The 18,043-nt window shown below is 39.5% G+C and overlaps 1 protein-coding gene across 3 annotated transcripts in view; it reads left to right on the plus strand.

Annotated features, from left to right (window-relative positions):
- The window catches only part of Zdhhc17 (zinc finger DHHC-type palmitoyltransferase 17), a 79,583-nt gene that overhangs the window by 39,257 nt on the left and 22,283 nt on the right, over window positions 1-18,043 (plus strand). For 2 of the 3 annotated variants that reach the window (XM_028873043.2, XM_028873044.1), the window contains exons 6-8: window positions 4,154-4,218; window positions 4,830-4,992; window positions 11,300-11,425. In XM_028873043.2, coding sequence (XP_028728876.1) covers window positions 4,154-4,218; window positions 4,830-4,992; window positions 11,300-11,425 — 354 coding nt within the window. The remainder of the gene's footprint in view (window positions 1-4,153; window positions 4,219-4,829; window positions 4,993-11,299; window positions 11,426-18,043) is intronic. The other variant, XM_028873045.1, reaches the window with a different exon arrangement.

Consider the following 18,043-nt stretch of genomic DNA (forward strand, 5'->3'; position numbering starts at 1 on the left):
TGTAAGTGTGATAGAAATAAATAGTGGAAAATAAGGGGAAAATTTATATTCTATTAATTTTTTTCCTTTAACTATTTCCCTTAAATATTCTTAAGATTTCTGTTGCTGTGATAAAACACCAAGACTAACAGCAACTTTGAGAGGAAAGGCTTTGTTTTACTTACACTTCATATCACAGTCCATCATGAAAGGGAGGCAGGACAGGAACTAATGCCGAGCCCTTGGAGGGCACATTGCTTACTGGCTACTCTTCGTGGTGTGCTCAGCCTTTCTTAGAGACCAGGACTACGAGATGGCCAGGTGTGGCACTGCCCATAATGAGCTGGGCCCTCCCATGTCAATCACTGATCAAGAAACTGCACCACAGGTTTGCCAACAGGCCAGTCTGATAGAACATTTGTTTTTCAATCGAGGTTCCCTCTGCTAAACTGACTGTAGTTTGTTTCATGTTGACATAAAACTAACCAGCACAGTTGACCCCTTGTCAACTTGACATAGAATCATCACAGTTCAGCTAGAACCTTTCCTTTTTCATTTGTCCCCAAGACAGCATGTTAATATTATCACAATATAAAACATGTTCCAACTTATAAAGTCCCAGTCTTTTGAAAAATTCATACTTTAAAAGTTGTGTCTCTTTAAAATATCCAGTCTCTCTAAAATATCCAAGGTATCATAACTTCAGGCTCCTGTAAAATCAAAAAACCAAGTTAAATATTTTCTGACTCCAAGTAGGAAGAACCAGGGTAGAGTCACAGCCTGAACAAAGCGAAATCAAAGTAAGTCAGTGTAAAGAGCCAAGTGTTGGACACCTGGGATTAACTCACAACCTTCTCGGCTCCGTGAAAGGACTTTTGACAGCCATCCATCTCTAAGATGCCATAGTCTCTGCTGTAGTGGGCTGTTGTACTCATTAGCCTCTTTTATTAGCCTCTTGTGGCCTCTCCAGGCACTCCAGTCCCACCACACAGTGCCAAGCCTCAGTTGTTTTCTGTCATCCCTTCATGCCTTCAAAACTAGTACCACCTGCATGATTTCTTTGACTATTAAGTTCAGCTGCCAGCATAAGATCGCTCCTCCATCCCCTGTAGACCACAGCTTCTGTGTGTTGACCTTGAGGAAGTACTCCCAGGTTTACTGTCTGCATGATGCTGCCGGTCTCTTCTTCATCACCACTAATTTCTCAGCTACGGCTAACCAACATAAATCATTCTAGTAAAGCAAAGGTTTCATTTCTGTGGTGCTGGTCTCTTGTTAACCACAGGCAGCTCTCCAGCTCCAGCTGAGCAGATCTATAGAGTCTTTAAATATTGAATGTCCCTGCAGGTTCTTTTTTTTTTTTTTTTTTTTTTTTTTTTTTGGTTTTTCGAGACAGGGTTTCTCTGTTTGCTTTGCGCCTTTCCTAGAACTCACTTGGTAGCCCAGGCTGGCCTCGAACTCACAGAGATCCGCCTGGCTCTGCCTCCCGAGTGCTGCGATTAAAGGCGTGCGCCACCAATGCCCGGCCCCTGCATGTTCTTTAAGGGACTCGCAGAACTTCCCTCTGAAACTCCACAAGCCAGACCTCCATCCCTTGTATTTATTTCTTAGAACATCCTGATCTTCCCAGCTCTCACAGATCGGTCCATGGAGCTCTCCGCACTCAACAACTATTCCAGCACAAAGACAGTGGCACCACAATCCTCCCCAGTACACACGGTCAAGTCTGTCACCGAAGTACCCGAAGACCCGGTACCAGCTTCTGTCTCAGCTAGTGTTCCTAGTGCTGTGACACAACACCAAGACCAAAAGCAGCTTGGGGAGGAGAGGGTCATTTGCTCACACTTTCAGGCAATAGTCCATCATTAAAAGGGAGTCGGGCAGGAGCCTGGAGGCGGGAGCCGTTGAGGAACACTGCTTCCTGGCTCGCTCGGCCTGCTTTTCACCAGGACCACCAGCCCAGGGTGACTGAACCCTCTCCAATCAGTCATATAGAAAATGTACCACAGGCAAGTGTGTGGACATTTTCTCAATTGAGAGTCCCCTTCTAAAATGACCCTAGCTTGTGTCATGATGACCTAAAACTCATGAACACAAACATTGGAACTTGTCATCTGAATTTATGTAAACTTGACTTTCATTCTCTGTTTTAATAACCTCTTGAGGAGAATGATTTAAAATGAAACAAAACAAACCATGTTTCCTCTTTCTGCTGCATCAAATGAAGTTTCTGTCAGGAAACATGGAATTTAAGTTACTGGTCTTGATTTGTTTTTTTCTGAGTGTGCATTATCACATTAATTAGCCAGGCAGTGGTGGCGCATGCCTTTAATCCCAGCACTTGGGAGGCAGAGCCAGGCGGATCTCTGTGAGTTCGAGGCCAGCCTGGGCTACCAAGTGAGTTCCAGGAAAGGCACAAAGCTACACCGAGAAACCTGTCTCAAAAAACCAAAAAATGAAAAGAAAAAAAAAATCACATTAATTATATACCTATTCATCTTATTATGCTTTTATAATAAATAGATTTTGTTAAGAGAAGCACTGCCTTAGGTTTTCTTTTCTTTTCTCTTTTTTTCTGGTTGTATTACAATCAGAATGTGTTGTGTATATATTCCTTGTATTGATAAAAAGCCCTGTTCTTAGCGGGGGTGCTGGGCCCCCCAGCCCCCTGCCTTTCCTTGTGCATTGTCCACACTCTACAACACCGCTCTTCAACAGGGAAGTAGACGTCTTCTGTGGTGCCTCAGAATTCCCCGAAGAACACAGACTTGAACCTATAAAGCAGCGTTTCTTTCTATCAGCTAAAGCTGGGACATTCTAGCTCATATTCAGTGTGGGAAATGTCAGCACAGCACAAGAATTGAATACTATAGGAACCATCTTTGGAAACTGTCATAGATTAGCCTTATTCTAGTTTCTTTGTTACACCAGGGCTTGGAGAATTTATATTTACTTATTTTTTCTTTCCACTTTTAGCTGGGAAAGAGAAAAATGATAACATTTTAAAGTGTTCATTGTCTTTTTGTTAATGCAATTGGTTTGGAAGTTTGGCTCATTTCACTAGTCTTTTTAAAATCTGGAGAAGCAGGTAGGTTATAAAAATATCAAGGCTGGGAGATGGATGGCTCAGAGGTAGAGTCCCAGCTGTGCGACCATGAGCAGCACCCCAGGCCGCAGGTAAAATTGGCCAGCTGTGGAGGGGGTAATCCCACTGTTGCAGCAGGGAGATCTTGAGCTCTCTAGCCGGTCAGCCTAGCCGACCCTATCTCAGAAAATCAAGCGGAGTTAGCTTTAGAGGAGGATACCCGATACCTGCCTCCTGCCTCCACACCAGCATGTGTGGACAAGTGTGCTTGCACAGACATACATGTCCAGCCCGGAGAGACACGCACAGGTGCACCCAGAATCAAGCAGTGCTGGGTGTGTGGGCACATGCTTGTCGTCCTGCTGCTTGTGGGCTGAGAGCAGGAGCACCACCACAAGTTTGAGCCCAGCGGGGCTGCATGGGTAATGCCAGGCCAGCGTGGGCTACAGGGTGAGACGCTAGCACAAAACAAAGCACCTTAATAGGAAAAAATACCAAAAGGTCAAAGACCAGAATTTACTAGCATGGTAGTTTTTATATAAAAGGTAAAATATGATCTAAGTTTTTAAATTGGTTTTTTTCTGAGTAATTTTTTTCTACATAAAAAAGCAATACATATTTAAAATATTTAGGCATAATTTGTGTGACTTAACAGGTATAGTATTTACAAATGCCTAAAAGTTGTCCAGGAAATTAAAATATAAAACTATGGTATATCTTTTACCTTCTGAAAAATGAAGACTGCAAAACAATGTCACATGGCAAGTTTCATCTTGTGAAAGACTAGTAAAATTTGTCTTTTATTCTAAATTAAGATTGTGTAATAATAGTGTTTGAGGACCACTTAGAATTCTAAAATAGCTAAGATGTAAATGTAAAACATCAAAAGGCAGGATTGAAAGTATACTTTGTAAGTCAGTTAGGCTAATTAGTGGCAGTACTTAGTTTTATTTTAAAGTTAAGAAAGAAACTTTCATAAAGCATTCTTGATTGAGTAGTAATGTTTTAGATTGCATAATGTATAAATTCGATGTTTCCAATTAATTTTGGTTAGGATCTTAAAATTCTGCTGTCTGACTTTGTTATCAGGATGTAGATATGATGGATCAGAATGGAATGACACCTTTAATGTGGGCAGCTTATAGGACACATAGGTATGTAATCATTATGGACTATTGAGATCCCTTCAGCATACATAGCACAATGTGAGACAAGTGCTTAGAAAGACCAGCGGGTGTTACACTTAGTCCTCTTTAGAGCTTCCGTAGCGATGACTGGTGCAGAACAGACGTTACTCTCGGGCTGTTTGGGTGTCTCTACTTCGGCCCAGTAATCCTCTTAATTCTGAAAATGGAAGAAAAGTTCACTGTTTTTCTTTTTAAGTAATTACCTTTTCATGTGATTGTATTGTAAAATTTTACGTATTCATTTTAAGTTGTTTTAAATCATTTTTGTATCAGTCCAAATTGAAATGAAGTTTTTTTATTCTTTAAATGTGTAGGTGTTAATAACATGAATTCTTAGATTAAGTTAGGAGCAAATATGCTGTCTCTTGGCACCGTATTACTTTATATAGGGTTGCACATACATGATAATTCATGTTAAAACATTATTTAATTACTGACTGCAATGTTATTGAGGCTAGAATAGAGCGTTCCAAGATGGAATGAGAATGCAGCAGCCACAATCAGTGTAGTCTCTGTAATGATTTCGATAATTGAAATTAGGGTTGTTGTTGTTGTTTGTTTGTTTTTTTCCTTTTCAGTGTGGATCCAACTAGATTGCTTTTAACATTCAATGTTTCAGTTAACCTTGGTGACAAGTATCACAAAAACACTGCTCTGCACTGGGCAGTTCTAGCAGGGAACACCACAGTCATTAGTCTCCTTCTGGAAGCTGGAGGGAATGTGGATGCCCAGAATATCAAGGTAAATACGTCCTGCTGCTCAAGGAGGAGGAAGGCACGAATGGATGAGTCTCTCCATAAAACATGTTGTTTGTTGTTGGCTTTTTTTTTTTTTTTTTTTTTTAAGGACTGAACATGAGAAGAAATGTATTATTTAATTTAGTCCTTTGCTTCTACAAAAAATTTGTTTTCAAAATCTTGGGTCATTTACTTTTCTTATATTTAAATAGTTTTTAGTTTTGGGGTGGCCTTTTTATTGTGGAATTATGCTGGGTTTTAGAAATTGCATACTTTAACTTCTATAAATGAATGACAGTAGCTTTCTGGCTTCTTAAGAATATCATTACATGTAAGTTTTTATAGTTAGCAAGCACATTATCTGTCAGCACAGTGGCACAACTGGTAAAGTCACTGGTTTGTAAAAGGCTGGCAACCTAAGCTGAATGACTCCCAGACCCATCCAGGTAAAGATGTGGAAGGAGAAAGCCAACTCCACAAGGTGATCCTCTGACCTACCTGCATGCCAAGGCACAAGCATCCGTGTGTGCATCATACCTTCACACATAATAACAACAGCAATAATAAAAACATCATTCCTAATAAGTTCTAGTGATTCTATGACTTGGTCATTTTAGTAACATATTTCTTTAAAGAGCAAGACTTAATAAAATTTGATAAAAACCCGTTATGATGTTTGTAGAGTATGGTGAGTTAACCCAAGATAAGTATACAGAATTAATCTAAGAGCCAAGTACAATATAACATGTATACTTTGAGTTTTTAAATTTGTAGACATCTTAATTGTCTACGAACCCAAGATTCTGCTGAGGGACTGGCAAATGACTCGGTAGGCAAAAAGCACTGACTGCCACACCTCCTGACCTGAGTCCTTCCCTTGAGGACACAGACAGCTCTCAATTGCACTCCAACCTCCACATGTGCACTGTGGCTTGTGTTCGTACACACGCAAACACCACATAAATGTCAAAAGTTGATTCTGTTGGTAATCTCAACTTTTTGGTTCATCTTTTGCATTCTTAAAGACTTACAATCCACTGTGTCCTTTAGCGGAAATTGGAATGACCACAAAAATTGTCAGGAATCACTGTCTTTTGACAAATGTTTTGAAGGATCAGCTGTAATTTGTAGTATTTTATGAGCCATGTTTTATAAATGCCTAAAGGATATATGCTAATTAAATGTGAAGGGAGTTTAAGCTAATACTAACCTGAAATAGCCAATCAAAAAGTAGGTACCTCTTGCTGGATCAAGGCATCTCTTTATGTTATAGTGAAAATTCTTCCTTTATTGGGTTACTTTAAGAAGAGAAGGTTAGACTATTAAAAATGACTTGGGCATTTTTTTTTAACTTATTTCATAGCTTAGTGAGTTTTTAGAAAATGGTCTAATTATAAATTTTGAGTTTAGTTTAAATATTATAAGCTATAAATTTGATAAAATCATGTGTTTTCTTTCTGTTTTTTAAACTTATAAGTCTTTTTCCTACCCAGGATGATCAGAATGGTTCACTAAACACATGGCAAAGGGAAAGTTGGCATACCATAATGACTAACATGATGGGCACTTAACAAATATCGATTGGCTAACGAAGGAAAATTTGCGTAGTCTTCAGTTTTGCCTAGGCTGACATTTATGACAGCCCGTACTCTGTTCTGCTACTTCAGAAAGGATAGAGTAGTATTTGCCATTGCAAAGATTCATTTTTAGGTGATGATCTCTCTGAAAATCCTTAGCACCAGCTTCAGCAACCTATGCCTAGCCCAGACCAAAAGAAGAAGGAAGATAGCTAACTAACCTGACCAGTGATCCTTTGGTCGGTTAACTGAGATTCTCTCACTTTCACCACTTGCGTTCTTCCCATCTTTGACTTACAGATGCCCAGTCTTGAATTTCATGTACTAGAAATACATTTCAAGATAGTGCTTGCATCACTGAAAAAAAATTAGAACCAATTCTTTTACAGCAAGTAATTAATTTCAATTTGACTTTTTCCAATTGCTATATTAATATATTTATTTGTATTTGAATTACGGTATGTCAAATAATTATGAAAGCAAGATGGCCATGTACAGTTGGTAACTTGGAACCAGTGGTGTTTTCACACAAAGCGTAGGACAGTTCAGCCATGCTCTTTAAGGATTTACAATGTGTTTGCAAATTTTAATGTCTTTTAAAGTAAATAATGAAAAGTTGTGGACCCTACTAACCATTGCATAAACTTTTAATGTTGGTAAGATAGAAAAGTCCATAATGAATTTCAATAGAAAGGAAATGAATGATAAGAGTGGAGGTATTTGGAAGTATTTATGTGATTTTTTTTTTTTTAAAACTTTTTTTAAAGTATGCTCTAGGTTCAGGCATATTTCTTACATGGCACCAAGATTAGAATACCTTGTAGAGTCTACAGTGCCAAATGATTGAGCTTACTGATGTGCCTGTAGACATTTTATTTAAGCCCATGCCTTTTAAAATCATTTTATTGTATCTGACACAGATTCAGGATTGACTGTCGGGTAAAAAGGAAAGAGTCCGCATGCCTGTATTAGAGACCGAGTCCAGGACTTCATGAGTGCAGGGCAAGCGTTCTGCCCTCTCTGTTGGGTCTAGCCTTCTCTGTATACTTGCAGCGTAAACACCCTTTCTAATAGAAACCATTTTCACTCTTTCAGTAAATATTGGTAGGCTGTCTCAGTGGTCAAGACAAAATAAGGCCTGTGTTGTCTTAGAACGTACATTCTGTTGAAGAAATGAAATAGGGAATAAATGAACCGTGAGATGCATTGAGTGGCAGGGCTGAGAAGGTGGTAGTGATAGGAGCATTGCTCTGAGATGATGTTTTCTGTGGAGGCTATGAGGAGAAGGAATCAGTTGCGGAGATAAGTGGTTCACACATTTTACCGTGTAAAGAAATGCAAGCACTACAAGGCGTAGGAGGGTAAGATGCTGAATTTTAGGTGTGGTAACTGAGGCTGGCTTAGAAGTACAGTGAGCAAGAAGTGACTTGAGAGGCAGGTGCCAGATCGTATAGACGCTTAGGTAAGATGCTTAATTGTTTTTCAAGGCCTGGAATCCAGGAGGGTTTGTGTAGACTGTCATAGGATGTGTGTTTTGTTTTGTTACTGTTTTGGTTGAAGAAGTCATTGAATCATTAAGACAGAAGGAAGATTGATAAATCAGTTGGGCTGGTGGTTTTTGTTGCTGTTTTTGTAAGGACTGTGTTAGCTTAGCCAAGGAGTAGAGGTGGAGATAACTGAAAGGATTTGAGATAATATCTGTTATGTTTTAGAGTAGGAACGACACGGGAGATTATATTTGCGAGTGAAAGAAAGCATCCTGGTGAGACAGCTTTTGCCTTAATCTTAGTTACCTTGTCTTTTGACACATGTTGAGGTTGTGAATGCTGAGGGGACAGTACTATTTTGAGTTGAAGATAATAGGATTTCATTCTGTTTTGATAATATTTAGCATGAAGTGATGCCTTCTCACTGTGTACCATATAAAGTGAATTATTTAGGTAACTGCAAATTTTGAAAAGAAATTAATTTTAAAAGCTCCAACATTATTCTTTGTTCATAATTTTGACAACATTTTTTTTATTTCAGTTTTCATTTTAAATACTAGGAAAGATCATCTTGCCAAACATGAATTGTAGGGCTGGAGAGCTGACTCAGCAGTTAGGAGCACTGGATGCTCTTGCAGAGGACCCGGGTTCATTTTCCAGCACCACCATGGTGGTTCACAACCATCTGGAACTTGTTTCAGGGGCTCTAACCCCCTCTTCTGACTTTGGCAGGCACCTGTCATTCATGTAGTATATGTACACATATGCAGACAAAACACTAATACACATAGAATAAAATAAGTATAGCTTTAAAATGTAAAGTAAAAACGAATTGTAAGGGTAGGATGTAGCTACAAATCTGGATTTGATTTTAAAAGCTATAAAAAAGTTATGTTCCCCAGACAAGATAAAACAAACATTTTCTGTGCTATAACTTTAACTATTTGGCCCTTTCCTAAAATAAATATTTTATAAATCAGGTTAAGTTTCTTTTAAATCCGTCTAGGTTAACTAGAAATTGCTTCTGTAAATTACTTGTTTGAAAAAGGAATTAGATTCCTTTAATGTATAAAGCAAATTTCTTCTATCAAAATAAGACAACTTATTTTGAAGACTACTTTAATAATAGATAACTTTAAAATATTTTAAAGTTGATATTTGGACGGATAAGTAGCCATAGATTAGGTTCACAATGAATCTAGGATGAGATAGACCTACAAACCCCTTAGACTTGTTTAAAGTACTACTGTGACCGCATTTGGGGGGGTGGGGAGAAGATCATTGGCTTTCATCAGATAAGTGTCAGAAGAATTTTACACCACAGCCCTAGGTTATGGTTAAATATTAACCATAGGGTAAAAAAGTAATTTGTGTTCTAAGAATGAAAACACATTTATGGCTTATGTCATAATTCTTTTTTACTATGGTGGTTTTGTTACATGGATAAATTTAGAAATTTTAATTTGGGAAGAATAATTGATCTGAGTGCTCCCCAAGCATTTCCAGTCTTTTTCTAAACCTGTCAAGGGATGGATGTAGACAGAAGGAGCCCTGTAGTTTCTTGGAAGGAGGTGAGAACCATTGGAGAATGCAGTTGTTCATTAGCTCTTGAATACCTGGACCTCAACGGTCTCTAACTAGTCTTAGTTTTGACAGTGAGATTGTCCCACTAAGGCATAACTTGAAGTGATCTTCCACCTTAGCCATGGTTAGTTGACCAAAACCCTGAAGGATTTGTCTACTGCCAGTGACATAGTCTATAAATACTCCATGTGGATTCTTGTGGTGTTACTTTTGTTAGTAGTATTTACTATTTTGGCTGCAACATGGAGTGACCAAATGTAGACTTGACTCTGAACCCTGGTTTTAGTACAACTTTTGAATTGTTTGTCTGTTTACCAGCCGACTGAAAGAACTATACGAACACGGTCAGAAGACTAGAGGAGTTGAAGGTTTTAAAGCTCCCTCAATCTTTCTGTCTAGGCAATCCTTAGGTGTCACATGGCCTCTAGTGGAAGGGGTGCTCAGCTGGACCGAGGCAACTGCAGGATAATCTGGGAGTGGTTACCCAAGGGATTGCTATTATTCAGGTAATATTTATAGTTCGGATTCATTAGCCGCTTCTGAAAACTCAGGTGATGGAATTCTGGAATAAGCAAGGACTATCAAAAAGAAATATCCCTAGATTAGCCCATTCCTTATTAAATACCATTGGTTTTTGTATTAAAAATCTTCCTGGGCTTTTGAAAAAAATTTATTGTTTGATTGTATTTCTTTGTTGTTGTATGGTAGTATTATGCTTAATTTTTTTTAAAACTGTTCTATACTTGATAAGTGCCTTAGGAGTCCCTGTTTCTTTCTTTCTTTTTTAATCCAGCATTTTGAAGTAAAATTTCAGTTGTTATTTTTAAAAAAATAATTTGAATATCATTCTTCAAATTTTGGCAAACAGTTTTAATTTGTCTTTTGTTTAAAGAATCAGATAGAGGACATTAAATAGATTGGAAATGTAGGTGTCTAGTTTACAGAAGATATAGAAAATTTAACTGAGTAAGGGCAGAAGGGAGCATCTAGGACTAAGCTGTGTATGTACTTGTTGTCTCTTGACTTGTTCCTGTACTCCTGGCCTTCCTGGCCTTCCTGTTTTAGGATTAAAGGGACCTTGTAGCTTCTAACTGCAACGGAAGGATTTCCAGTCGCTCTCTTTTGTGCTCTCTTTGGGAATTTCTCTCTGGGTGGATGAGTTTCTGGTAGGCTGAATTCCAGCACAGGGGTTGAGGTAGAGGTTGACTTTTCCTTCCTTCCCTAATCTCTTCTGAAGGCTCCCACCATCCCTGAAGTCAGCAGACTCCTGACAACTTGGTAGGTAGTGTTAGGATGCTTTACAGCACTCATTTATGCTAGTGAAGTCTGTAAGGAATGTGCCGTGACTGATAAGCTTAAGGATAGCCTCTGATCCAGCAGGTACTCACATACCTACTTTGTGATTTGCTCTCTAATTTGTCAGAATGCAAGCAAAAATAGAATCTATAGTGTATGATGAAAAAATGTATTTCCAGTTGTATTTTAAATGGAAAATGATAACAGGTATGTAATGATTGGGATTTCTAAATTGATTTACCTGATGTCAGAAACCACTGTCAATAAATTTATGTAGTCAATTTATTTTTATGGAGTTTCTTTAAAAGTTATTAATGACAATATTAGTTTTATTTTTAATGTGAATATCTTCTGTTTACATTTCCAGGGTGAGTCAGCACTTGATTTGGCAAAGCAAAGGAAAAACGTGTGGATGATCAACCATTTGCAAGAAGCAAGGCAAGCGAAAGGGTACGACAACCCATCTTTCCTTAGAAAGCTGAAGGCCGATAAGGTAACTCGTGGCTGAAAAGCTTTCAGTCTTCAATCTGTGCTTTACTTGGTGTAAATATTCACACACCTTAAGTTTTACATCCTCCACTGTAATTTTTAAAGTATTATTTCAGCCAGAATAAAATGGAGTATGTAGCACAGTTTCTTGTCTTTGCTGTATGATACTTAAGGAGGATGGGTACGTATAAATGGGTTTCAATTGAACTGGTCTCGTAGATGAAAGCATTCTGTGCACGTGTGCGTTTGTTAGTGTGATGATGAACTGTGAGCCATCTTAGTCTCACTGTGAGTCTTTTTAAACTGAGCACTATAGCTCTAGTTAATCGAGCTTTTTATTCTCTGTGATACAGTATAACTTTAAGACAGAAAGCTTCCATTTAGGGCTGTTTCATAGAAAGTCTATTTTCTTCCATAAACCTTCAGTTTTAAAATTTATGGCTGTTGACTTAACTGTCTACTTATAATGTGATTTTAAAACTTAAAAACATTTTTCTAAACACAGAGTCTATGTTCCTAAGAAAACATTATTTCCACTAAAAAGGAAGATAGTAACCTGCATTTTAAAAAAATCTGCTTAAGTAATTAAATAATAACTAAATATTTAAGCTTGACAGCAATCACGTGAGTGATATTAGTTGTTGTTATTAATTTTTTATAGAAAAGTTGAGTACGTTAGCCTTTCTAGTGGCAGTACTAAAATACACAGAAGTTAACATTAACCCCCCCATCTGCCAGTGTGACAGAAACACAAGTTCTGAATGGAGTGTGACACACTTGAAAGCAGCAGCTCATTTGTGTGCACCAATTCCAGCTCCCTTACTGAGTGGAGAGCCCCTGGTCCATCACACTGATACCAGAAGAGCTGAGCTTGTGGTGTGTTTACTCACACTGCTGTTCTGAAGCTTCACAAATGAGGATGATGAACTGTTTCTGTAGCCGTGTTAACGCTTCCAGTCATTTACTAGCTGTGCAGAAACTGACTGACTGTGATTTCATTCTGTCTGCCACACTTTAAAACTTGTTCCACGCAGTATACTAACTAGTCTAGTGCTAAGAATACCTTGACTTACTTTATAAAGCGCCATAATTGTTGATTTTGCTGAATGTAAGTATTCCAAAATTTATTTTTCTGTAGGTCAGGTGCAATTTTTTTTTAAATTTAAAGATGATGATATATTAATACACAAACTTCCTTATTAATATATTTGAGGTTATATATAAATTAATATATATATTTTTTTCCTATGTGAGCTTAAGTTTTCTTTTTTCTTTTCTTTTTTTTTTTTTTTTTGGTTTTTCGAGACAGGGTTTCTCTGTGTAGCTTTGCGCCTTTCCTGGGACTCACTTGGTAGTCCAGGCTGGCCTCGAACTCACAGAGATCCGCTTGCCTCTGCCTCCCGAGTGCTGGGATTAAAGGCGTGCGCCACCACCGCCCGGCTGAGCTTAAGTTTTCATGTCTGAGATAAAAGCAATTCTGCACTCTATGGATCACAAACTATTTTCTATAGAATTATATTATTTCACAATCTCACCAGCAACATTTGAGTAGTCCAGTCTTTCTGCATCATCAGACATATCTCTAGACTTTTTTCTTATCTCTCTCTGTATACATATGTACTTGAGATAGCATTTTGCCATGTAGCCCACAATGGCCTGGAAGTCTTGATCTTCCTGCCTCAGCCTCCCAAGTGCTAGATTACATATACCTTTAATCCCAGAACTTTGGAGGCAGAGGCAGGCAGATCTCTGTGAGTTCAAAGTAAGCCTGATCTTCACAACAACTTCCAGGCTATCCAGGGATACACAGTAAGATGGTGTCTCAAAGCTACTGAAGGAAAGACAAAAAAACAAACTTTTCAGCTCAAGTCACTGTAACACACACTGTTAGAAGTGCAGGACACAATGAAGCTCGTGTGTCTGTGTGAGTACAGTGTGCAGGTGCATGGGTGAGCATGCACCTGTGGAGACCTGAGGCTGACATCAGGTGTCTTCCCCTGCTGCTTTTTACCTGATAGACTCAGTCAGGGCCTCTCGGCTGTTCTGTTGTTCTGACCAGCCAGCTTGCTCCATGGATCCCCTTCTTTGGTGCACTGGGATCATGGGGTTGTGGGATGTGACAACCCCCCCCCCCCAGCTCGCACGTGGATTCTAGGGATCCAACCTCCAGCCCTCATGCTTGGGAGACAAGTCCTCTATTTGCTGTGCTCTCCCTCCAGCCCCCGAAGCTCTTTCTCTCACTTTTCATTTATTTTCATTTTTAATTGTTTGTGTTGAGGAGGAAGTCAATGACTACAGGTGCCTCTAGAGGCCAGAGGGGCTAGAATCACAGGGTGCTATGAGCTGCCCTATGTGGTTGCTGGAATTTAACTCAGGTACTCTGCAAGAACACAGTGTGTTCTTAACCACTGAGCCATCCATCTCTCCAGCCCCCAAGGTTCTCTTTTTTTACAGAGAAACAGTATCCAAACACACACACACACACACACACACACACACACACACACACACACACACACACACCCGCGCCAAGACAATAAGTACTACTTATTGATGCTGTGATGGTATAATTTTGACAGGCATTACAGAGTGGTGTGTGCATTTGTATATTACAAGTGTGGACTTCTGACAACCAGACAATGTTAATGTTTCTGTCATCCTCCTAGCCACTTCCGGGGTCCCACAGACACACATGCACCATGGGCAGTCAGGCAAAATGCTTATTCACCCCCAGGGCCTTCTGTCCTGTGTAATCTATGCACATGCGCAGAGTGGCTTGGCTATTTAAGCCCTGATAGCATTCACTGAGCTACCTTTAAAAGCAGACCCCCCTCCCGCCCCCCTGTTTCTTACTCTCTTCCAGGCAGGCCTGTGCACCCCCCTCCCCTTCCCTCACTCTCTACAAATAAACTTTTTTTTTTTTTTTTTTTTTTTTTTGGTTTTTTTTCGAGACAGGGTTTCTCTGTGTAGCTTTGCACCTTTCCTGGATCTCACTCTGTAGTCCAGGCTGGCCTCGAACTCACAAAGATCTGCCTGCCTCTGCCTCCTGAGTGCTGTGATTAAAGGTGTGCGCCACCACCGCCCCCAAATAAACTCTTAAAGTAGGTTTCGCTGTATTTGTGGTCCCTTCTTGGAGCTGATAAACACAACAGTCTACAAAGGATACAGAAGCGTCTCTTCGAGTTCTGAACACTGACTTGATGAGAGGTGTTCAGAGCCCATTGTAACAGGCTTTCTTTTGGGCCACCAACCAGCTCCAAAATCCTGACATGGAGACTTACTATTATTTATGAATGCTTGGCCTTATCTTGTGTTCATTTCTAGCTTGCTCTCATGACTTAATTTAACCTGTTTCTCTTCATCTACATTTTGCATCAGGGCTTTTTATCTTCCTTTCGTTCGTATGTCCTACTCCATGTCTGGATGGTTGGTGGCTGCCTGGCTGGCTCCAGGTGTTTCCCTTTCTTTCTCCCTCATCTCCCCCTAGCCCTTTCTTTCTCTGTCTCTCCTAGATTCCTCCTCCTACTTCTCGCTGCCCTCCAGCCCTGCCTATCCCTCTACTGCCTAGTGACCACTCAGCTTCTTATTAGACTGATCAGGCACTTTAGACAGGCAAGGTAAAACAGCAACACATCTTTACATCACTAAACAAATGCAGCAGAAACAAATGTAACATATCTTTGCCTAGTTACAATAATATTCCACATTTCCTCCTTTCTGTCTAAATAAAAAGAAAGGTTTTTAACTTTAACATAGTAGTAAAACTATATATAATAAGAACAATTATCAGGTAAGAATTAAATTCACAATGCCCAGTCCATTTTGTATTTGGCAAATTCAGAGAAAATACTCCATTATTTATCCTATCTTGATGAGCCCAAAGTTTTGTACCTAACTTACCTTCTATCGTAACTAAGGAAAACTATAATTACCTAGTCTTCACTTCATCAAAGATCCCAGAAGGATGTAATATTACCTGAGTAAATAGGAAGTGTAGAGCAAGCAACTTATAACTGTAGAAATGACAGAGATATGTGGCTTCCTGAACAGTCACCCAGGGTTCCTCTGCAACATTGGGGCATTCATCTTTGGCCTACAGGCCTAGAATATCTGGCAGATTTTTCTATAAAGCAGGAAATTTGAAGGACTATCCCGCCATGTATTGGCAAAGTTTTGCAGTCTTTTTCCTTCGTGTCCTGCTTGTCCAGTTTATACAGCATACTGTCAGCAGTCAGGGCCAGGGCAGTTTCTTTGCCCAGTGGCTAGTTTTGCCACAGTGAAAGCAAACTCCATGTGGAGGTTCTTTGACGCCCATCACCCTTTTATGAAGTAGATTGGTGCTGCAATAGACAGCATCTTTAGGGAGTCCTGAGAAAATTGAGATAATGGTCAGGTCTTGGGGAAACTAGTTATAACATTTCTTCTCCACTCTCAGAACTGTTCCCATACAGAGGGATCAGTATATACATCACCTGTTTTGTAGCTTTCCTTGGTTTAGGTTTATTTCTTTAAGTCTGTAACCAAGATTTTTCAGGTCTCCTTGGTTGAACCTGATCTCCTTGAAGGAATCCACAGCCTTTCGTTATCTGTGGAAACAAAGGCAAAACCTCTTCCCCAACACAATACATTTTTTGAATTCCATTGTAAAGTTAGGACATTCCTAAAGTATTTAGGCTGGTTGAATTCAGCAGTCCCATTTACAATCCAGTGTCTCTCAGCAGCTGTCATTTGCTCATCAGCATTCAAAAAATTCAAAGTCAGCACAACACCATAGAAGATCCAGATGCTCTGTGTATTTCCCATCTTTATGTGGCTTTTTTCTTTTTCTGATACTTTACTCTCCCTTTAAAGCCTTGACTTTATTATTTTTAAACTATGTATTTTTTCCCTACGGCTGTCTAAACCCATTTTTCTTTTCTTTCTTAAGTCCATGCACATTTTTAAACACACTGTAACTTGTTTAGAGGTACATTTTTTACATCTGGACCTGTCTTTACTGTGTGTTTCTAGCCTTTTCTGACCACATGAGCCAAACCTTAAACTGCTAAACGGCTTGTCTGCTGGCTCTGCCGCCAGCCTGGCTGAGATTTGCATTCACCTGGGAGCTGTGTCTAATCAGGAGCTGTATTCAACCGCCCCAACTATAGGAAACTGGTACCTGCACTGTGGCAGGTGTTTTTACTTAGCTTCTTTCTACTCAAGTGCTCGTTGTAAGGCAGAGCCTCCTAAAGGAGCTGTTTTGTTTTGTTTTGTTTTTGGTTGTTATGTTTTCAACTTTCAGACCCTATGTGGAAATATGTGCCCCATGTTGGACACCAAATTTAACAGGCTTTCTTTTGGGCCTCCAACCAGCTCCAAAATGATGACATGGAGACTTATTAGTTTTGAATGCTCAGCTTTATCCTATGCTGTTTCTAGCTAACTCTTAGAACTTAATGTAACCTGTTTCTCGTCATCTGTGTTTTGCCTTGGAGCTTTTTACCTTTCTTTCATTCTGTATGTCCTGCTCCATGTTTGGCTGGCTCCGGGCATCTCCCTCTCTCCCTTGTTCTCTCCCAAGCCTAGATTCCTCCTCCTACTTAATTCCATCTGCCTGCCAGCCTATTGTATCCCTCTAATGCCTAGCTATTGGCCGTTCAGCATTTTATTAGACCAGTCAGGTGCCTTAGGCAGATAAAGCAATACATCTTTACATTGTTAAACAAATACAGCATAAACAAATGTACCATATCTTTGCTTAGTTAAAGTAATATTCCACAACAACCTATTCTTCCATTCTGTGCACTAAGAAACCCTGCTGATTGTTTGGTGGGTTTTGTTTTTGTTGTGTGTGGTTCTTTGTGCGCGCGTGTGTGTCTGTGTCTGTGTGTGCGCGTGCGTGTGCACGCGCGCCTTTACAGACATGGTATATGTGTAGAGATCAGAGGACAAGTTTTGGGGAATCATTTCCCCCCTTTCATTGTGGGTTTCAGGGATTAGACTCAAGTGGTCAGATTTGCGTGGCAAGCACTTTTACCCATTGAACTGTCTTATTGGCCTTGATTTTATTCTTTATATCATTTTATAGTTTTAATATACTGTTACTATCTATCATTTTGAATGCCTTCTCCAATTTAAGCGTCTCTAGTTTTGTACTATATGATAAAGTTAGGAGACCATACATTCAGATTGTAGTTAGCAAAGCCCCTATTAAAACGGGCTGTTGGCATTATGAACTATTTCCTAACTAGCCATCCTAACCCATCCTGCTATTTTCTAACTAGCTATCCTAACCCATCCTGCTATTTTCTAACTAGCCACCTTAGCCCATCCTGCTATTTTCTAACTAGCCATCCTAACCCATCCTGCTATTTTCTAACTGGCCATCCTAACCCATCCTGCTATTTTCTAACTAGCCACCTTAATCCTAACCTATCCTGTGTTTGTTGTCTGTTATGTCTGGTTGTGTAGAACTCACTCCCATAAGTCCAGCTTCTATTTGTTCTCATTTTCCACAATCTTAAGAAAACCCTCTGAAAGTGTTGGGTGTTGTGTGTTACTGAACACTATCGGCAGATTTGAGTGAGTGAATCCTACTTTTGGTTGCACACTTTCATAAAAATAGCTGTGGTTAACATGGAGA

The sequence above is a fragment of the Peromyscus leucopus genome, chromosome 18 (genome assembly GCF_004664715.2).
Source record: "Peromyscus leucopus breed LL Stock chromosome 18, UCI_PerLeu_2.1, whole genome shotgun sequence".
Lineage (NCBI taxonomy): Eukaryota > Metazoa > Chordata > Mammalia > Rodentia > Cricetidae > Peromyscus > Peromyscus leucopus.